This window comes from Capra hircus, chromosome 3, assembly GCF_001704415.2.
Source record: "Capra hircus breed San Clemente chromosome 3, ASM170441v1, whole genome shotgun sequence".
Taxonomy (NCBI): Eukaryota; Metazoa; Chordata; class Mammalia; order Artiodactyla; family Bovidae; genus Capra; species Capra hircus.
The window spans coordinates 101,905,372-101,924,918 of NC_030810.1; the positions used below are offsets into that span (position 1 = coordinate 101,905,372).

The window sequence follows — 19,547 nt, forward strand, 5'->3', positions numbered from 1 at the left end:
GCAAGAGATAATGATAACTTGGGTCAAGGATATGTTCTTAGAGGGAGAAAGTCCAGGAATAGAAATATCTTATTTCTATAAAGAATCTGCTATCTGGATGAGAAAGACCCACAAGAGAGGAAGGAAGGACCAGTGGAGTGAGCATTTCGGGGGCGGGGGGCAATCATCAGTGTCAACTGCTGTAAACATGGAGGTTAGCAATCTTTAGGCTTGTTGGGTGAAGAGCAATATTGTCTTCAAAGGATGTAGGATGGTGGGAAAAAAAAATTGCCCTGTTTTAGGAATAGAATGGAGGTCAGAAATAGTGACAGATAAATGGATGGTTGCTAGAATAAAAAGAGGATGTTTAAAAGCTGTTACTAGTTTTTTGATTTTTTTTTCAATTAGGAGAATAAATAAAATATGCTAGTACATAAAACATCCAAAAATAGAGAAATTTAGAAAGAAGGGAAGAAGATAAATTGTAATTGTCAGCAAGAGATGAGCATTGTAGATATCTAGATATATTTCTTCTCCATCTTATATAACTATCTTTAAATATAGTTGATATTATACTGAAAGCACAGATGTTGTCCTGTTTTCCCACGTGAGGAGTTTTCTGTATGAATTCAGATGCTTCATAAGTGCACATTCTAGAGACTATGTAATAACCATCAAGGGTTAGTAATTTATATAACCTGCTGCTGCTGCTGCTGCTAAGTCCTTCAGTCATGTTCGACTCTGCAACCCCATAGATGGCAGCCCACCAGGCTCTGCCGCCCCTGGGATTCTCTAGGCAGGAACACTGGAGAGGGTTGCCATTCCCTTCTCCAATGCATGAAAGTGAAAAGTGAAGGTGAAGTCGCTCAGTCGTGTCCGACTCTTCACGACCCCATGGGCTGCAGCCCACCAGGCTCCTCCGTCCATGGGATTTTCCAGGCAAGAGTACTGGAGTGGGTTGCCATTGCCTTCTCCGTTATATAACCTACGCCCCTATTATTAGAAATTTGATTTTCTATACTTTTTGTTATTGTAAACAATGATGTTGTGAACATCTTTGTGAGGAAAATTTTTTCTATTTAAAATTTTTTCTTGTATGAAAAACAGAAAACCTCGAATAGCCAAAGCAATCTTGAGAAAGAAGAATGGAACTGGAGGAATCAACCTGCCTGACTTCAGGCTCTACTACAAAGCCACAGTCATCAAGACAGTGTGATACTGGCACAAAGACAGAAATATAGATCAATGGAACAAAATAGAAAGCCCAGAGATAAATCCATGCACCTATGGACATCTTATCTTTGACAAAGGAGGCAAGAATATACAATGGATTAAAGACAATCTCTTTAACAAGTGGTGCTGGGAAAACTGGTCAACCACTTGTAAAAGAATGAAACTAGAACACTTTCTAACACCATACACAAAAATAAACTCAAAATGGATTAAAGATCTAAATGTAAGGCCAGAAACTATAAAACTCCTAGAGGAGAACATAGGCAAAACACTCTCTGACATAAATCACAGCAGGATCCTCTATGACCCACCTCCCAGAATACTGGAAATAAAAGCAAAAATAAACAAATGGGACCTAATTAAACTTAAAAGCTTCTGCACAACAAAGGAAACTATAAGCAAAGTGAAAAGACAGCCTTCAGAATGGGAGAAAATAATAGCAAATGAAGCAACTGACAACTAATCTCAAAAATACACAAGCAACTCCTGCAGCTCACTTCCAGAAAAATAAACGACCCAATCAAAAAATGGGCCAAAGAACTAAACAGACATTTCTCCAAAGAAGACATACAGATGGCTAACAAACACATGAAAAGATGCTCAACATCACTCATTGTCAGAGAAATGCAAATCAAAACCACAATGACATACCATTTCATGCCAGTCAGAATGGCTGTGATCCAAAAGTCTATAAGCAATAAATGCTGGAGAGGGTGTGGAGAAAAGGGAACCCTCTTACACTGTTGGTGGGAATGCAAACTAGTACAGCCACTATGGAAAACAGTGTGGAGAGTCCTTAAAAAACTGGAAATAGAACTGCCTTATGACCCAGCAATCCCACTGCTAGGCATACACACCGAGGAAACCAGAATTGAAAGAGACACCTATAACCCAATGTTCATCGCAGCACTGTGTATAATAGCCAGGACATGGAAACAACCTAGATGTCCATCAGCAGATGAATGGATAAGAAAGCTGAGGTACATATACACAATGGAGTATTACTCAGCCGTTAAAAAGAATACATTTGAATCAGTTCTGATGAGATGGATGAAACTGGAGCCGATTATACAGAGTGAAGTAAGCCAGAAAGAAAAACACCAATACAGTATACTAACACATATATATGGAATTTAGAAAGATGGCAATGACGACCCTGTATGCAAGACAGGAAAAAAGACACAGCTGTGTATAACGGACTTTTGGACTCAGAGGGAGAGGGAGAGGGTGGGATGATTTGGGAGAATGGCATTGAAACATGTATACTATCATGTAAGAATTGAATCGCCAGTCTATTTCTGACGCAGGATACAGCATGCTTGGGGCTGGTGCATGGGGATGACCCACAGAGATGTTATGGGGAGGGAGGAGGGAGGGGGGTTCATGTTTGGGAACACATGTAAGAATTAAAGATTTTAAAATTAAAAAAATAAAAAACTAAAAAAAAAAATAAATAAAGAATATCATGGCCATTCAGTACCAAAAAAAAAAAAAAAAAAAAAGAAAGCTGTTTCCCCACACTCTCACTTTCACTGTGTGGTTATTAAAAACAAACAGACTATACTAACTTGATAAGCAAAAAAGCCATTAAATTTACATTTTTTTGTAGTCTAGTGAAGATTTCATACATTTATTGGTCATCAGTATAGCGTCTTGGATTAATATGTAAGAAACGAATCACCAGTCCAGGTTCGATGCATGATACTGGATGCTTGGGGCTGGTGCACTGGGATGACCCAGAGGGATGGTACGGGGAGGGAGGAGGGAGGGGGGTTCAGGATGGGGAACACGTGTACACCCGTGGCGGATTCATGTTGATGTATGGCAGAACCAATACAGTATTGTAAAGTAATTAACCTGCAATTAAATACATTAAAAAAGAAAAATAATAAAAATAATAGGTTTAATAATTAAAGATTATTAATTGGCTATCTTATTTTTCTGATTACAAATGTAGTATATTTTCATTATAAAAAACTTGGAAAATGAAGAAAATGTCAGAACAGAAAATAAACATTGTTTGTAGTTTTCCTACTTAGAGATAACTACTGTTGAAATATTGGTCTCATGCTCTGCCTATTCATTCATTTATTAATCTTTGAATGGAATCATTATCTACTATTTTATAATCATTGAAAGTTTGGTATCTTATGAACCCATCCTCATTTAATGAAATAATATGTTACCTCATAATTATTAATGGTTTTTGGCATTCCACAGTATCTAGTAACCGTAAGTTAATTTATCATCCTTCTAATGATGGATATTTAGGTTATTTCTGATTTTTGCTATAGGTGGTGCAGTGGTAAAGAATCCTCCTGCCAATGCAGAAGCCGCAAGAGATGTGATCCCTAGGTTGGGGAGATAACTGGGGGTAGGAAATAGCAACTTGCCCCAGTATTCTAGCCTGAAAAATTTCATGGACAGAAAAGCCTATTGGGCTGGGGTCACAAAGAGTTAGACATGACTGAGCAACTAAACACACACGCACACACACACACAAAATATGCTATGAGATATTTTATGCATATTATTGAATTTCTTTCTGGGAAGGTTGCACTTATTTATACTTCTATCAGTTATATTTCAGAATTTCTGTTTCCCCACACTCTCACTTTCACTGTGCGGTTATTAAAAACAAACAGACTATACTAACTTGATAAGCAAAAAAGCCATTAAATTTACATTTTTTTGTAGTCTAGTGAAGATTTCATACATTTATTGGTCATCAGTATAGCGTCTTGGATTAATATATTATTCATAACCTTTGTCATTTTTGCGGTCCCAGATGTATATTGCCAAGTTGTTTGCCAAAAGAGCTGATTACTTTATGCTCTAGGATACATTTTTCATTTTTGTGAGTTGTCTTGAGTCTGTTTTTCATTTAAGGTATATTTTTTCAGGTAGGGATATTCATTCATGTTTGAAGGTAGAATGAAAAGATCTGAAAATGTTGGAAGGGGAAGAAGTTTAGGGGAATTATAAATTCCAGAGTTGAAATTCAAGAAAATTGAGCCTTGAAGGAATGGAATGCAATGGAGATGGGGTGTTATTGCCACAGGAAATGTTATATGATGACTATTTTATTTCTTTCTTAGGTCATTACTAAGCTCTGTGAACATAATCCTTTAATTAGTCATTTAAAAAAACAGAAATCACTAAGATTGTTTTTGTTTCTGATCAGTGCCTCCAAGGCTAGGTGGAGAATGAAAGAGAAAAATGAACCAACAGAAGATATTGCTCATCCGGTTATTTAATTGTTAATTTTAATACAATGCCCTCAGAAAACCATATGGATAAGCATTTTGTAAAATTAGTGCATGGTTGTTTACAAGAACATCTTACAGAATCAAGTATATTTTGGATTTGTATTCTCTCTCTTCTTCATAATTATTCTGATTGCTTATTTGAGCCAGAAACTGTGAAAAGGATATCTAGAGGAATAGAATTTAATGAATTTACTCAATAAGTAAATGAATGAGTGAATCTATGGCATAGATTTAGTTGCACTTGGACATGAGCAAAGAGTCAGCAATCTAGTTTAATTGGGTGTTAGGAAATCATAATGATTTTAAGTTATGGTGATAAAGGATTATTTTGAGGGATAAAATTTTTAGATAAACTTGAAATTTATGTAGGAAATGTCCTGATGCACAATAATACATCTATGAATTAAAGATACTTTATAAGACAGTAGTGCAGCCTCATACTTTCTACTGTCACATTATAAAAAAATCAGTGAATCAATTGAAGAACTTGATGTTTATTGAAGATTTGGAAAAGATTTTTCTATTTTTAGTAAACAGGTAAGGTGATAAATGGTTTCATGAGAAAGTCTGTTTTTGCACTTGGAAGTAGCTTCACGTGGTACAATGTTTGTTTGGTATGCCATTTCTTTGCTGGTAGCTTCTGCTGATGAATATTTTATAATTTTCTCTTGTAGAAATTTAGGAGGACTTCCCTGGTGGCACAGTGGTGAAGAATCCACCTGCCAATGCAGGAGACTTGGGTTCAGTCCTTGGGTCGGGAACATCTCCTGGAGAAGGAAATGGCAACCCACTGCAATATTCTTGCCTGGAAAATCCCATGGACAGAGGAACCTTGCAAGCTACAGTCCATGGGTTCGCAAAAGAGTCACGCATGACTTAGAGACTAAATAACAACAGCAGAAATTTAGGAAGGGGATTTAAGGGATTATTAATCTTCATCTGAGTGTGTGAGTATGAACATTGAGAGTGACTGGGAGGGAAGAAGTCTGGGGCCTGTTTAGATGTATGAGGTTCCTTGGAACTTCTCGTGGGATGATGACAATGATTCATTGCTTTGGAGTGCTTGCTTCCTGTTGTGGTTCTAGTTCCTCTCTTTGAGGGCGACCCTGCTTATCTTCCAAGGTGTGGGGAGCTAATATTTGCTGTGCACCAGTAGGATCCTCATCAGGCGGAAACTCCCTGATGTACTTTTGTAGTGCTTGTCTGTCAATAAAAAAGACAAGACAGTCTGAGCTGTCATTGGTGAGGGATGCACTCAACTGTTTTCTGCGGATCTCTGGGCTTGATACACTGGCTGTCTGAGCTTGATTTTGATGCTCCCCTTGGGTTACATCTGTTTGCTGCAGCATCTTCTCCTGCGAGACCTCATACAGGGGACCAGAATGTTCTGCACCTCTCTCCACCAAACAGAGCTCTTGGTCTCTTTGCATCCTCTCTTCAAGGCCTGACTCAGAGACTGAAGGATCATGTTCTTTCGTAGATAGATTTTGTTCTCCTGCCAGCTGTTGGGGGCTTTCAATCTCCTCCTCCAATGTCGCAGGGTGTGTCTTTTGGGAGACTGCATTGTTCTCATCCAGACTTTTTACTAAATCCTCCTGGGTTTCTAGGGCTCCATCTTCCTCTTCTTTGGTACTTGGGCTCTGGACCTTTAGCTCTTTTCTACTGTCTTTCTTTGTAGGGAGTTGCCTTACGGAAAGCTGGTTAGTGAAGCCTGCATTTGGAGCAACCGGGATCTCTGGCTCCAGGGACTTTCTGTTTTCATCTCTCCCTATGAACACCTGTGTGTTGGGGTGTCCCCTGGGCTCCACAGCTGGGCCTAGGCCTGTGGTCCCTGAGCCCTGACCCTTGTGCTCCTGTGCGTGTTCCTCCGTGACCCACTCATCCTCTCCTCTGACTGCCAGCACTGCCTCCTGAATTCTCTTTTCCTCACTCAGTGCTAAGTGTTTCTGAGTTTCTGGGTTATTAATGTCACTTTCTTGCACAGACCCTCTGAATGGGTTTGCTTGACTTTGGGAATCTCCTTGCACAAACAGATCACTTGTCTCTGAGTTGCTGTCACCATCCTCTGCAGTCAGGCTGTTGGGGGTTTCAGGAGACCTCTCATCATTCTGTGTGGCCACTGGCTCAGGACCTTCCCCCTGGTAGCCATCATCTTCCTCGACCAGCTTGTCATGAATCTTGGTGATCATCTTATTTTTTTCTCCAGATTGGTTCTCAGGTGGGGTCAACTCCCGTGTTCTTTCTCTTGTTCTTGGTGTCCCTTCTGCTTCAGGGGCATTTTTACTGTTCACAAGTGCTTCTTCTGTGCCTTCCTCGGCATGTCTTGCCTCTTCTCCTGGGCTGATGGCTCCTTCAATTTCAGAATCTTTCTGTTCTCCTCCTTCTGAGTTTAACTCATGTGTCTCAGAATCTTCTCCAGCATTCTTTTTTTTCGATGATTCCTGGAGTTCATGATACTTCTTATCTTCTGTTGGCTCTTCCAGAGCTGGTGGCTGAATTTTTTCCTCAATTTGTTTCTGCCCTACTGTTTGATGGACCTCTGGACCTCTTACATCTTTCCTTTCGACTCTAACCGTGGGTGTTTCTGGAACATTTCTGTTATCCCCTTGGACTGACAAGTCCCTTGTTTCATATTCTTTTTTTTGTATGGGTGGTTCTGGAGTCTCAGCTGTTCTGTCATCCTCGGGAGCAGCTGATTTCTGTGTCTGAGATGGTTTCCGAGCGGCAGCTTGTTTTGGCAGGTCAACATGGTCTGAACTGGGCTCATCTTTTCCCTGTACTGATGGTTCTTGTGCTTTAGGGTGTTCCTTAGCACCCTTCTCTCCTGCAGCTTCCTGATCCTCAGATGATCCACCTGGCCTCTGTGTGGTTTCTCCCAGTGGAGAATGCAGGGTTCCCAAGCTCCCTTCCTGTTCTCCAAACCATTCTCCTGTCTCAGTGCCACTTTGTTTCCTGGCTAGTGTATCTCCCTTCTGGAGACTCTCCTTATTCTGTCCCTCCACCTTTGTGCGACTGCTGATCTGTTCTGATCCTGCCATTGGCTTACTTGTCTCAGGTTGGGTTCTACTGTCACCTGTTGCTGATACATCTTGGGCCACTTTCTGGCTCTGTTCATCTCCTTTCAGATGTTGGTTCTTGGAGTCACTGTGTTCAGATGTTTCTACTGGTAGTTTGTGAGCTGTGGTATGTCCCTGTGGGTCCACCCTATTGTGTTCAACTGCTCTCTCTTCTTTTAGGCTGAGATGAGTTGATGATGCCGTTCCTGAAGGAAGCACCACTTTGTCTTGAGTTTGTGAAGTTCCTTCTGTCCCCTGGTCAGTTCCATTCATCACCTGAAGACCCATACCATGTGGCATCCCCTCTGGTTCCGAGTTTAGTAATGACTGTATGTCAAGGTAACAGAAATTCAAAAAGCTGAAGATTGCAAGAACAAATTCATCAAAGCTGATGGCACCATTACTGTCAATATTCAGAAGATTCAAGTTGCTCTCCACAGCATGGGTGGCACATGGCTGCATGGAAACACAATGAAAAATCAGCCTATTTATATGTGGTCAAGTGCCCTGAGTGTCTGCATGTTTTCCAAGAACCCTCTTTTTTGATTCTATTCCTCATGAACTTAGGAAATTTCCTCCAAATGTGTGTTTGTGTGTGCTTAGTCATGTCTGATTCTTTGTAATGCCATGGACTGTAGCCAGGCTCCTTTGGAATTTTCCAGGCAAGAATTCTGGAGTGAGGTGCCATTTCCTACTCCAGGGGATCTTTCTTACCCAGGGATCAAACCCATATCCCTTGTGTCTCCTGCATTGGCAGGTAGATTCTTTATCTCTAGCACCACCTGGGAAGACCCTCCCAGAAGAAGGTTGATTCTGGTTACCATTTTTGATCAGAGAACTATCATTAAGAAGGAGCATTCATATCAATTGTGAGTTGCATTTAGATACATCTAAGCTCATGACTCCTCTCAGATGCCTACTTTACAGAAGCAATAGTCCCAGTGTTGAAAACCTCATTTCCTCCTAGAATCAATGACCAAGCAGTTGCACAGAGTAGGGAAATGAGATTGAAAAAAAGTTTGTTCAAAAGTCAGTGGGTACTGAGAGCTGGTAACCAAATGTAAAATGGCGAGGGATTACATATGCCCATTTTGCTTGTATTTTGGAGAAATGGCAAGTGGAGAAGAATTTCCATAGCTCCATGAGCACTTTACCTGCAAAATGTCCTCAAATTCGCTCTGGATGAGCTGTTTCAGCTCTGTGCAGGTCAGCGTCGCTACGCCACCATCCTCCCTGGCGTACTTGTGGAATGTCTCAATTACACAGAGGATGTCTCTCAGGAGCTGAGGCATCTTTACAAACTCAGGAGACTGTGGGAAAGAACAAACACAACCCACTTTCTAGGATAGGTCCTTCAGGAAGGAGATACCAGATCGCCCTTCCTTCTGTCCCTCCCCCAGCTCCACTGACATTGTCTGTTCTATTCTTTATCTTAAAATTTATGCCAGATAATGTGGTGAGATAGGATTTTTGCACAGATAAACATTAGAAGAGATACTTCTCCCTACCCTGCAGAAAATAGAGACACTCATGTGTTCAGAGAAAGCTTTATTGTAAAAGGAGAGTAGAAAAAGAACTCAAATGTAAGTACTAAAATGTACAAATGAAGCCAACAGAGTGGTACTAATCATTTCAGCATCATCTGAGACTGGCCACCTGTTTTCCTCCCACCTTGGCTCAATCTAGCTCCTCATTGTAGGAAAGTATAACTTTTAAGTTAGGAAAAACTTCCAGAGGAAAGAAAAGTAACACAGAAAATCGGCCTCCATTTATGCAGGCCAAGCAACATGTTTTTACCAAGAAGATGTGGCTCCATGAACTCACTGGTAAAACAGAGTCTCGACCCCTTAGTCATTACCCATCATTTAAATGACCCTATATTTTAATATAGGTCTGAGTCCTGTGTCTTATTAAATTGTATTCATACATATGTCATACAAATAGTTTATAGTTTTTTTTTAAAACAAAAATGATCTATGAAATTCCTGAGGCAACAAAGGCATCTGGGTGTCTGGAGCTCTCAGTTTATTATTAATAATTGTCAACCTAGAGTTAAGATGTATTTCTTCTGAAATTCTCATACATTCTCATACAATCTCATACAAGAATAGCAGCCGAGATTCTAAATGTGGTCAAGCAGATAGATAGTCTCTGAGACTTACCTTGTTCTTGAGTGAGAGCAAGTGGAATGTGGGGCAGTGGCTGTGAGCTGACAGGAGGTGCTCAAACCTTTTATTGAGTCTCTAATTGCACAGTTAGGAAGGAGACACCCTCCGGGTCTAAAGCCCTGATTCATCACCACCAAACCCAGTCTCCCCTCCTTCTCTACTTTCGGCTTGTTTTATTTTTATTTTCTTCTTTAGGCACCTTCAGTTAAGTAATGGTTTTAGACTCATCTGAAGGAAGGGGAAAGGGTATTTTCTTGTTTCATTTATTGGCTTTTGCAGGTTATAGTTTTGGGGAATCTTTGGGGTGGTTGTTGGCTGTTTTTCTTAACCTAAAGACACACTTACATTTCTGTTTGACAAATCACAGGGCTGGCAGGGACCTCAGAAGTCATGATTCCTCTTTCTGCCCACAGGATGGACTGTATCTGACCTAGCCTGGACATATGAGTGTCAATCATGTGTTTAAAAATAGAGGCTCCAGTTCGCCATATGACAAAAGTGGAGATACCAGTTGAATTAGATGTTTCTATGTTCTGTTCTCCTTGCCCAAAGGCAGCATTAGGAAAAAATCTGAGTGTGCAGAATTTTGCTTACCTAAGATGTGCTATTTTAAAAATGTGATTGATATCTACTTTTTAAAGGCACTTTTACAATCCAAGGAACTTAGAAATGAGCATCCATATTACTGTGTTCTTTCTGTTAAAGGGAAAGGGAGACAGAAACTATCAAGCTGACAGGTAGGAGAGAGCCCAAGATGCTAAGGTGGCAAATTTGGGATTACCTCCTATATCTGCATCCCTCTTAGTGGAGACTACTTAATTAACAGGAGAATTGGGTTCAGCTTTTTTGATACTTAAAAAGAGAATAGAGGATGTTTTAAAACATTCTTTTCTGCTTGCAAAAGGATTTTAGAAATAGATTCATGTAAATCAAGTGTAAAGGACAAAGACCAAGATAATGGAAAGGTGGAGATAGAGATAATTATAAGAGAAGATTGAGGCTAAGGCAAGCATTGATATTGAGCAAAACCTTGTTCTGATTTTCTTGATAAACAAGGCAAGTACAAGGGAGAATGTTAAACATAAACACGGCAAGCAAGATAAACAAGGCAAGAATGTTGGGGTGAAAAAAATCCACACTGATAGTTTCTACCTATAAAAAGTATTTCTTAGCATTCTCCCCTAAAAGGGAGAAGAATTCTACTGAGAATTGGGATATCATGCAAATGTCATCTTAATTCTGATCAGTCAACATCCCCTGAGTACCAGCTGTTTCTCAGACACTATGCCAGCCACTGGGGTATTTTAAGTTGAGTAAGTTTTATCTCCCTGTCCTGGAGTTCAGGAGCCAGCCTCATGAGAAAGGATTCAAGGAAACAGTATGTTCAAGGCTGGATTGAAGACTTGGGGGAGGAAGTATAACTGTTTTGAAATATTTGAAGAATTTCCATAGGGATGAGAAATGAGGAGGGACAGAAAGGAGCTAATGTTCATTGAACACTTATGACCTGTCAGGTGCTTACACGGGCTGTTTTATGTAATCCTCATTGTCCTTTTGGGTAGTCATTATCCTCTTTTAACAGATAAGGAAGTTAAACTCTTAGTTGTTAAGTAACTTGCATATGGTCACGTACCAAGTAAATTGCAAAGCCTGAATCAGAGTTGAAACCCTTCTAGACTAAATTTCTCTGAGCCTGTGATGTCTCCAATCATCTTGAGTTCCTTATTCTGTGTAATGCCAGGGAATAGAACTAGAATCAGTGGTTGAAACTTTCTACAAAGCAGACTTTATTGACGTGTACACACTGCTATATTTAAAATGGATAGCCAACAAGGACCTACTGTATAGGACAGAGAAATCTGCTCAATATTCTGAAGTAACCTAAGTGGAAAATAATTTGAGAAAGAATAAATACATGTATATGTATAACTGAATCAATTTGCTGTACACTTGAAACTAACACAATATTGTTAATTAACTATGCTGCACCTGCTGCATGATTGCTTCAGTTGTGTTGGACTCTGTGTGACCCTGTGGACTACAGTCCACCAGGCTCCTCTGTCCATGGGGTTCCCTAGGCAAGAGTACTGGAGTGGGTTGCCGTGCCCTCCTCCAGGGGATCTTCCTGACCCAGGGATCAAACCCAGTTTTCCTGAATAGCAGGCAGATTCTTTAGCACTGCACCACCAGGAAAGCCCCTAATCAACTACACTCCAATATAAAATAACGTTTTTAAAAAGCAGACTTAATTCTTAAGAACTTTTTAAGGGGCAGTTGTCTGACAGTGGTAATAGGCTGCCTATAAAGTAATGAGATTGCTGTCGCTAGACCTATTTAAATAGAGGTATTATCATAATCCACTGACCAAGTTTTAGGAGAAATCCTGCCAAAGGAAGCGGTGAGGCTGAAGTGGCTTACAGTGAAGGACACAGAACTCTTCCAACTCTAAATGTCTATGGTTTTAGGTTACAGTTTCTATTTGGAAAATCAGGGTTGGATATGCCTTGTCTTGGTGTCGTCCTCTTTGGGTTGATTGTGTCTGGGACTCTCTGTGCTTCCTTGGACCTGGATGTCTGTTTTCTTTTCCCAAGTTAGGACATTTTCAGCTATTTTGTCTTCAAATAATTTTTCTGCCCCGTTCTCTCTCTCTTTTCCTTCTGGGACCCCTACACATGAATGTTAGTATGCTTGATGTTGTCCCTGAGGTGTCTTAAACTGTCCTCATTTCTTTTTACTTTTTATTCTTTCCTTCTGTTCAGTGATTTTCAGTGCTCTGTCTTCCAGTTCACTCATCTGTTCTTTTGTATCATTTAATCTACTGTTGACTCTTTCTAGTGTATTTTTTATTTTAGTTATTGAATTTAAATTTTTTTAATTGAAGTATAGTTGATAAGAACAAAATAATGCCATTTAAAGCAATGCGGATGCAAACAGAGATGATCAGTTATTGTATTCTTCATCCTTGTTCCTCTTTATATTTTTTAACTCTTTGTTAAAAACCTCTAACTTCTCACTGTGTTCATCTAGTCTTCTCCCAAGTTCTTTGAACATCTTCATGATCATTACTTGAACTCTTTGTCTCTACTTCACTTAGTTCTTCTTCTAAGGCTTTATCTTGTTCCTTCATTGGAAGTCTATCTTCTGTTGCCTCATTTTGTCTAATTTGTTGTTTTTGTCTCTGTGTTTGGTAGGTTGGTTATGTTTCCTGATGTTGGCGAAGCAGCCTTTTGTAGGAAATGTCCTATGTGTCCAGAGGCACACTCCCCTCTGGTCATCAGAGCTATGTGCTCAGAGGTGTCTCTATGTGGGCTGCATTGATCCTTCTGGTGTGACAGGTGACTGCTATGGGTGGTCTGGTAGCTGTTGCAGGTCCTTGGTCTGGTTGGCCTTGCCTTGTGTGAAGGCTGCCATAAGCTGGTTGGAAGTGTGTCATGAAGCAGCTGGCTATAGAACCCACTGGTTGGTAGAGCCAGGTTCTGAAGTGGGTAGTTGTGGAGCCAGGGTTCCTAGATCCAGTGTCAGCAGCTTGCTGGTGAGTGGGGCCGGTTCCTGAGACCATCTTGGCTGTTGGGTCAGGATGTTCCAGAGCTAGTGCTGGCCCACTGACAAATGAGGCTGGCCAAGGGGTCCCAGCACTGGTGCCAACAGGCTGATGAGTGGGGCTGGATCTCGGAGCTAATAAGCTAGAGGGAGGATTCCAAGATAGTGCTTCTCAGCACCAGTGTCTCTGTGTTAGAACAAGCACCCCCAAACGGCTGCTGCCAGTGTCTATGTCCCCAGGCTGTGCTCCAGTTGCCTCTTGCCTCTCTGGGAGGCTCTTTAAGACCAGCAGGAGGGTCTGATCCAGGGTCATGTCAAGTTACTGCCTCTGCTGTGGGTCCTGGAGCATGTGAAATTTGGGATGTGGTTATTAGCAGTGAATTATCTATTTCCCACAGCTGTCTGGCTCTCCTGAAAGTAAGCCCTGCTAGTCTTAAAGCTCTATGCTCTAGAGGCTCATTTTCCTGGTTCAGGACCCTGGGGCTAGGAAACCTGACATGGGACTGAGACCATTTGCTCCTTGGAGAGAACCTCTACCATTCTGATTATCCTCCTGTTTGTCAGTTGCCTACCCTGTCATTCTCATCAATAATTGTCCTGTAAATAGTTGCAATTTTGGTGTGCTAGTGGAAGGAGGTGAGCTCAGGGTCTTCCTATTCCTCCATCTTGGCCACTCTCCTTCCCCAGAATGTGTTTTGAAGCAGTGATGGCAAATCTGACTGTCCAAACCTGGGAAACTCTGCACTCGGAATTAGTAGGAATAAAGGAGGTGGGGGTAAGAAGTAGGGCTTTAAACAGGAAAGCAATTGAATGTTTATGTAAGGAACTTATGTCTCAGCAGTCATTCCCATACCCTTCCTCCAATTTAGAACATAGAGCATAGACATTTGGTCATATATTGCTCTATCTTCCTAGCAAAACCCTACATGACTGGTCTCTAAAGAAACTGAACAAACTTCCATAAATGTAGACTCCTTGAGGGCAGGACTCTATATCTACTTTTCCACGTTATCTCTAGAAGCTGCAAGAGTACCTGGACTATAGTAGATGTTTTGCCAATATCTGTTGACTCAATAGACTGAAAGCTAAAGTGTCTAGCACAAAAATTAATGCTCCAGGAAAACGTTGTCATTTGTATTGAGGGGTGGGATTGAGTGCAGTCTGATGGCTGTTTACTTGCAAATTGATAGGCTTCTCCTCTATCCTGCCATAAATTTCCATTCAAGGAAGAGAGCTGGGGTGTAAACAGACCTACTTATGCAAATCAGAAGATTTTATTGGTATAAACGGGTAAGTAAGAACATTTAGGCATATGAATAAATCCCATTACCTTTTTCAGGGGATCTTCCCAACCTAGGGATTGAACCCAGGTATCCCACATTGCAGGTGGATTCTTTACCAGTTGAGCTACAAGGGAAGCCTTGAATAAATCAGTAACACACAAGAGAAAGAAGGAAATAAACAGACAAACTGACCCCAGAGGAAATAGATAACAATTCAGGAAGTGAAAGAGAAGTTAAAAATGCTAATTAATATCTCTTAAGAGATTAAATGAAACTAGATTAGGATGTTCTGAATACCAATCAGAAAACAAAAATAAGAGAATAAAAAGTATTTTAGATTAATTATAACTCTTTAGATGAACAAAAAGCAATAGAACTAAGAACTCAAGTTGACAAAAACTTCTAGAATAGCATCATCTAACAGAACTTTAGATATTTGCACTGTCCAATTTGATAGCCACTAGTTATATGTAGCTCAAAATATGACGTGTGACTGGGAAACTAAATTTTAGATTTTATTTCATAATTTTAAATTTAAACACAAATGGTCACATTTGGCTCATGACTACTATATTGGACAATATAGTTTTAGAATATAAAGCATGGAAATAAAAAAAGAAATGTAAACAGTGGAAGAAAAGAAATATACGTAATCAACTCAGGAGATCCCACTATCAACTAATAGGAACCTCAGAAAGATAAGACATAAAAAAAGATTAATATGTCAAGGAATAGATTTTGTAGAGACTTCAGATCTTAAAAGAGCCACAAAATATTCATCTACATATATCCTTGGAAATTTTAGAACACCAAGGAGGAGAAAAAGAAGGGTCCAGTATCTTGCCCAAGGCTACGAAGCTAGTAAGTGGTAAACCCAGTTTTTGCTTTCAGGCAAACTTGCTACTATGCTTGTGTGCTTAACATAACAATGTAGACATTCCCAAGTGTTAGAGTCTGTATATGTAAAAGGCATGATATATTTGGTTGTGGTTAGCAGACCCAGTTATTGTTAAGGGTGGGCTTCCCTGGTGGCTCAGACGGTAAAGAACCTGCCTGCAATGCAGGAGACCTGAGTTTGATTCTTGGGTCCAGAAGATCCCCTGGAGAAGGAAATGGCAACCCACTCCAGCATTCTTGCCTGGAGAATCCCATGGACAGAGAAGCCTGGTGGGCTATAGTACATGGGGTCGCAAAGAGTTGGACATGACTGAGCGACTAATACCACCAACACCAGAAATGTAAAAGTGTAAGTGATACTGTCAAAAGTTGCTAGAAAAAGAAACATACTTTTATTGGAAAGGTAACAGGAATTAGAATAATGAAAATATTAAATAATGACAAAGAGAGAGGAGAAGAAAGGTAGTGAAATCATTTAAATCATCACCTCTCATAGTGGAAATATCATTTAAAACTGATAAATTTTATGCAAGAAGTTACTGCCAGAAAAATCTTAAAAATATATTTAAGAGACTTTTTTCTCTGAGGAATGGGACTGGGGTTAAAAAGATTTGAGCCAGAATGATTCTTATAAACTGTCAATCTGGTTCATCATTCCCCTGCTTAAAAAGACAATAATATTTTGTTGTTCTCAAGATAAATACAGTATGGCTTACCAAGCCCTTGTAACCTTTCTAGCCTTATCTCTTACCATTTATCCCTGATATTCTCAGTTCTGCTGCTGCTGCTGCTAAGTCGCTTCAGTCGTGTCCGACTCTGTGTGACCCCATAGATGGCAGCCCACCAGGCTCTGCCATCCCTGGGATTCTCCAGGCAAGAACACTGGAGTGGGTTGCCATTTCCTTCTCCAATGCATGAAAGTGAAAAGTGAAAGTGAAGTCGCTCAGTCGTGTCCGACTCTTAGCGACCCCATGGACTGCAGCCCACCAGACTTCCTTGAACCTATCGTACTCTCTCTTGCCTCCAGTCTTTGAATAAGAATTTCACTCTATCTGGAAAGCTATTTCTTTTCCTCTTTGTGGGATAGATTCCTAACTATTCTCAAGTTCCAGCTTAAACATCAGTTCCCTTGGGAAAGCTTTTCTTGATCCTGCTAAACAGAGTAAGAAGATATGGTGTTCTCATAAACTGTGTTTTCCTGACCTTAGCACTTAGAGCAGAAAGTCTGACACTTGTTTCCTTCTCCCACTTCTAACCATCTTCTCTCCTCACCCATGGTCAGAAATGAAATCTGGGGATTGGCTTGGTCATGACCAACTCATGAAACTAATGTGAGGACATTTTGTAAGGTGCTCCATGGAAAAAGGGAGGTACAGGAAAAAGGGAGGTACAGGCACTCAGCATAATAAGGTCAAGGTTATTATTTGATAAGAAATAGATTCACAGTAATGGTAATAGGAGGAGTAAAGTTGATTCGTTTACCAGAGAAGGAGGCTCTCAAAATGAAAATAATCTTCATGCTGATGAGTTGTATTTGAATTCAAATGCTTATGAGAAAACCAGCCAAAGCATGAAATGGGAATCTCACCATTGCTTCTCACTACATCCCCCCACCCCACCCCGAGCACCATGAGACCACCATCCGCCTTTGCCTTGACCTACCCGTGCATTCTTACCTGACTAGGGTCATTGACAGATACTAAAACTAGTGAAGTGAAGTCGCTCAGTCGTGTCTGACTCTGCGACCCCATGAGCTGTAGCCTACCAGGCTCCTCCCTCCATAGGATTCTCCAGGCAAGAGTACTGGAGTGGGTTGCCATTTCCTTCTCCAGGGGATCTTCCCGACGCAGGGATCAAACCCAGGTCTCCCGCATTCTAGACAGATGCTTTAACCTCTGAGCCACCAGGGAAGCATCAGAAAAAACTGAGGGGGAAGAATCATGAAATTCTGTAATGCCCAACACTGAGGAATTTTCAATATATAAGAAAGAACTTAGGGCTTCAATATTCAGAAGGGAGAGATGGCGTTTTAGATGGGGATAAGAGGTCTTGGACAAAAAGAGCTATTAAGGTTATATTCATTCATTCATTTACCAAATAGTTATTGAATGCCTACATTATACATCTAGTTCTCACAGCTCCTTGAACCAAGTTTCTTTGCATGCAGTTCAGAAGGCTTCATAGGCCCCAGGAATTTTTGAAATTCTAGGCAAAATTTTGAGAGTGTTTATTTTTCTAGCAAGACAGTCCACATATTCCATCAACATATCATAGAACTCTATCACTCTTTGTCTGTTATGGAAAGAATATACAAAATAAAGAATCCCAAGTTGTAGTCTCTGTTTTCAAGATATTTTCAATTTGGCAGATGAAGCAAGTATAAAGCCAGCTAAGGTAGAATATTATAATCAATAAATGAGGAGTAAATATAAAAAGTCTTATAATCAATGAAGAGAGAGATCATGTATGTTGGGGAGATTAGGAAAGATTTAGGGAAAAGGTGGGACTAAACCTGAGTAGAAATTATCTTAATTTAAACTGAATAGAAATTATCCAGGTAGACAGAAAAGAGACAGGCATTCCAAATAGATAAAATTATGCTAATAAGTCTCTAAAGTAAGGACAGTTATAGGATGTCCTAATTATGACAAATAGTCTAGTCTGGTTTAACACACGGTTAGCTCTTGGAGTGTTGTAGGGGTCAGAGTATAAAAGGTGGCTTATCTCTAGAATACGGAGAGACTTAAGACCAAGCTGAAGACCTCAGATGTTATCTCTCAGAAAATGCCAAGTTTTTAAAAAAGGGGGAGTGATGACAAACAGAAATCAGAATTTTAAAATTTTTGGTGATTTGAGTGCTTGCCATTGATGTCCTGAGGGTTCAGAAAATGATAACCTACTCAGAAATCTTCCCTGGTGGCTCAGACAGTAAAGTGTCTGCCTACAATGCCTACCATGCAGGAGACTCGGCTTCAATCCCTGGGTCAGGAAGATCTCCTGGAGAAGGAAATGGCAACCCACTCCAGTATTCTTGCCTGGAAAATCCCATGGATGGTGGAACCTGGTAGGCTACAGTCCATGAGGTCGCAAAGAGTCAGACACGACTGAGTCACTTCACTTCACTTCACTTCGCTCAGAAATCTACCTCTTGGGTTAGTTCCAGATTATTGCATGTGACTGTCAGCTCTTTTACTAACAAGTAAACAAGTGCTTATTACATATTACACAGATCACAATCTTTAGCAGATTACAGTCCCAGTACACTTGCTGAACAAACTCATAATTAATATGACTGAATGAAAACATTAGCAATGTGTAGTTAGTGCAAAAGATGGAGCACAGATGGCTTTATATTTAACTAATGGCCACTGACTTTTAGTTTGAGTGGAACCAAGTTCCAGGACTTTGTTTTCTCAGAAAAGAGTAGGATTAATTAAATGCATATGTAAATTTCATAAACGAGGGGACAATAATTTTGGGTAGTACTAGGGTCACAGAAAATGGGGGTAGGTTTAGAGTCTTCTCCCTCATTGAATAAACCTGGGATGATAAGAAGGTGCTCTGGAAGAATATGGGAAACAAATGAGAGATCAATTCTGACTGGATAGAAAGAAAAGACCTTTGATGCTGAAATTAGGGTCTAATGATCACCTTCATCAGTTATTTCTTTTCCTTGTTTTCTGTTAGCTAAATGTAGATGTTGGGATGAGGGATTATTTTGAGTTGCTTTGAGAGTTACAGCTGAATAAGCCAAATGTTAGAATAAAAGTAACTTTTTTAGTCCTGAGAATAACCTTGGTGGTGGCTATTTCAGTCTCGTAATTTGGAATATGAAACAGTGGAGGCCCAGACAACTTAAGTGGCTTGCAAGAGAACACATGGATAGTAAAGTGAAGACACAGACCGGAATGACTACTTCACCACTGTATGCATGTTGCTTAGGATGCCTGGCACATAGGAAATGCTCGCTAAATGTTTGTCCAGTTAATAACTGAGTGAACCCCAGGCTTCTGATTCCTTGTAGCAATCGTTCCACTGTACTGTATAAACTATGGGAGATTTAATTAAAAAAGAGTGTCTTTGAGCAAGCAGGACCTGGTTGTACCTGTACAATGTCAAAGG

The 19,547-nt window shown here is 40.3% G+C and overlaps 1 protein-coding gene across 1 annotated transcript; it reads right to left on the minus strand.

The window, feature by feature from the left end:
* On the minus strand, positions 4,448–9,752 carry TCHHL1 (trichohyalin like 1). Its single transcript, XM_005677582.3, has 3 exons — positions 9,700–9,752; positions 8,692–8,847; positions 4,448–7,993 (listed from the first exon to the last, which is right to left on the minus strand). Exons 2-3 carry the CDS (start codon positions 8,827–8,829, stop codon positions 5,528–5,530), a joined length of 2,604 nt encoding a protein of 867 aa, XP_005677639.2. The 5' UTR covers positions 8,830–8,847; positions 9,700–9,752; the 3' UTR covers positions 4,448–5,527.

What these genes read in the sequence shown, in the direction of transcription:
- TCHHL1 (XM_005677582.3), bottom strand. Translation starts at nt 8,829, where the DNA reads ATGCCTCAGCTCCTGAGAGACATCCTCTGTGTAATTGAGACATTCCAC. An exon ending in AATTTGAGGACATTTTGCAG is followed by an intron (nt 7,994 to 8,691) that starts GTAAAGTGCTCA and finishes GTTTCCATGCAG; the next exon opens with CCATGTGCCACCCATGCTGT.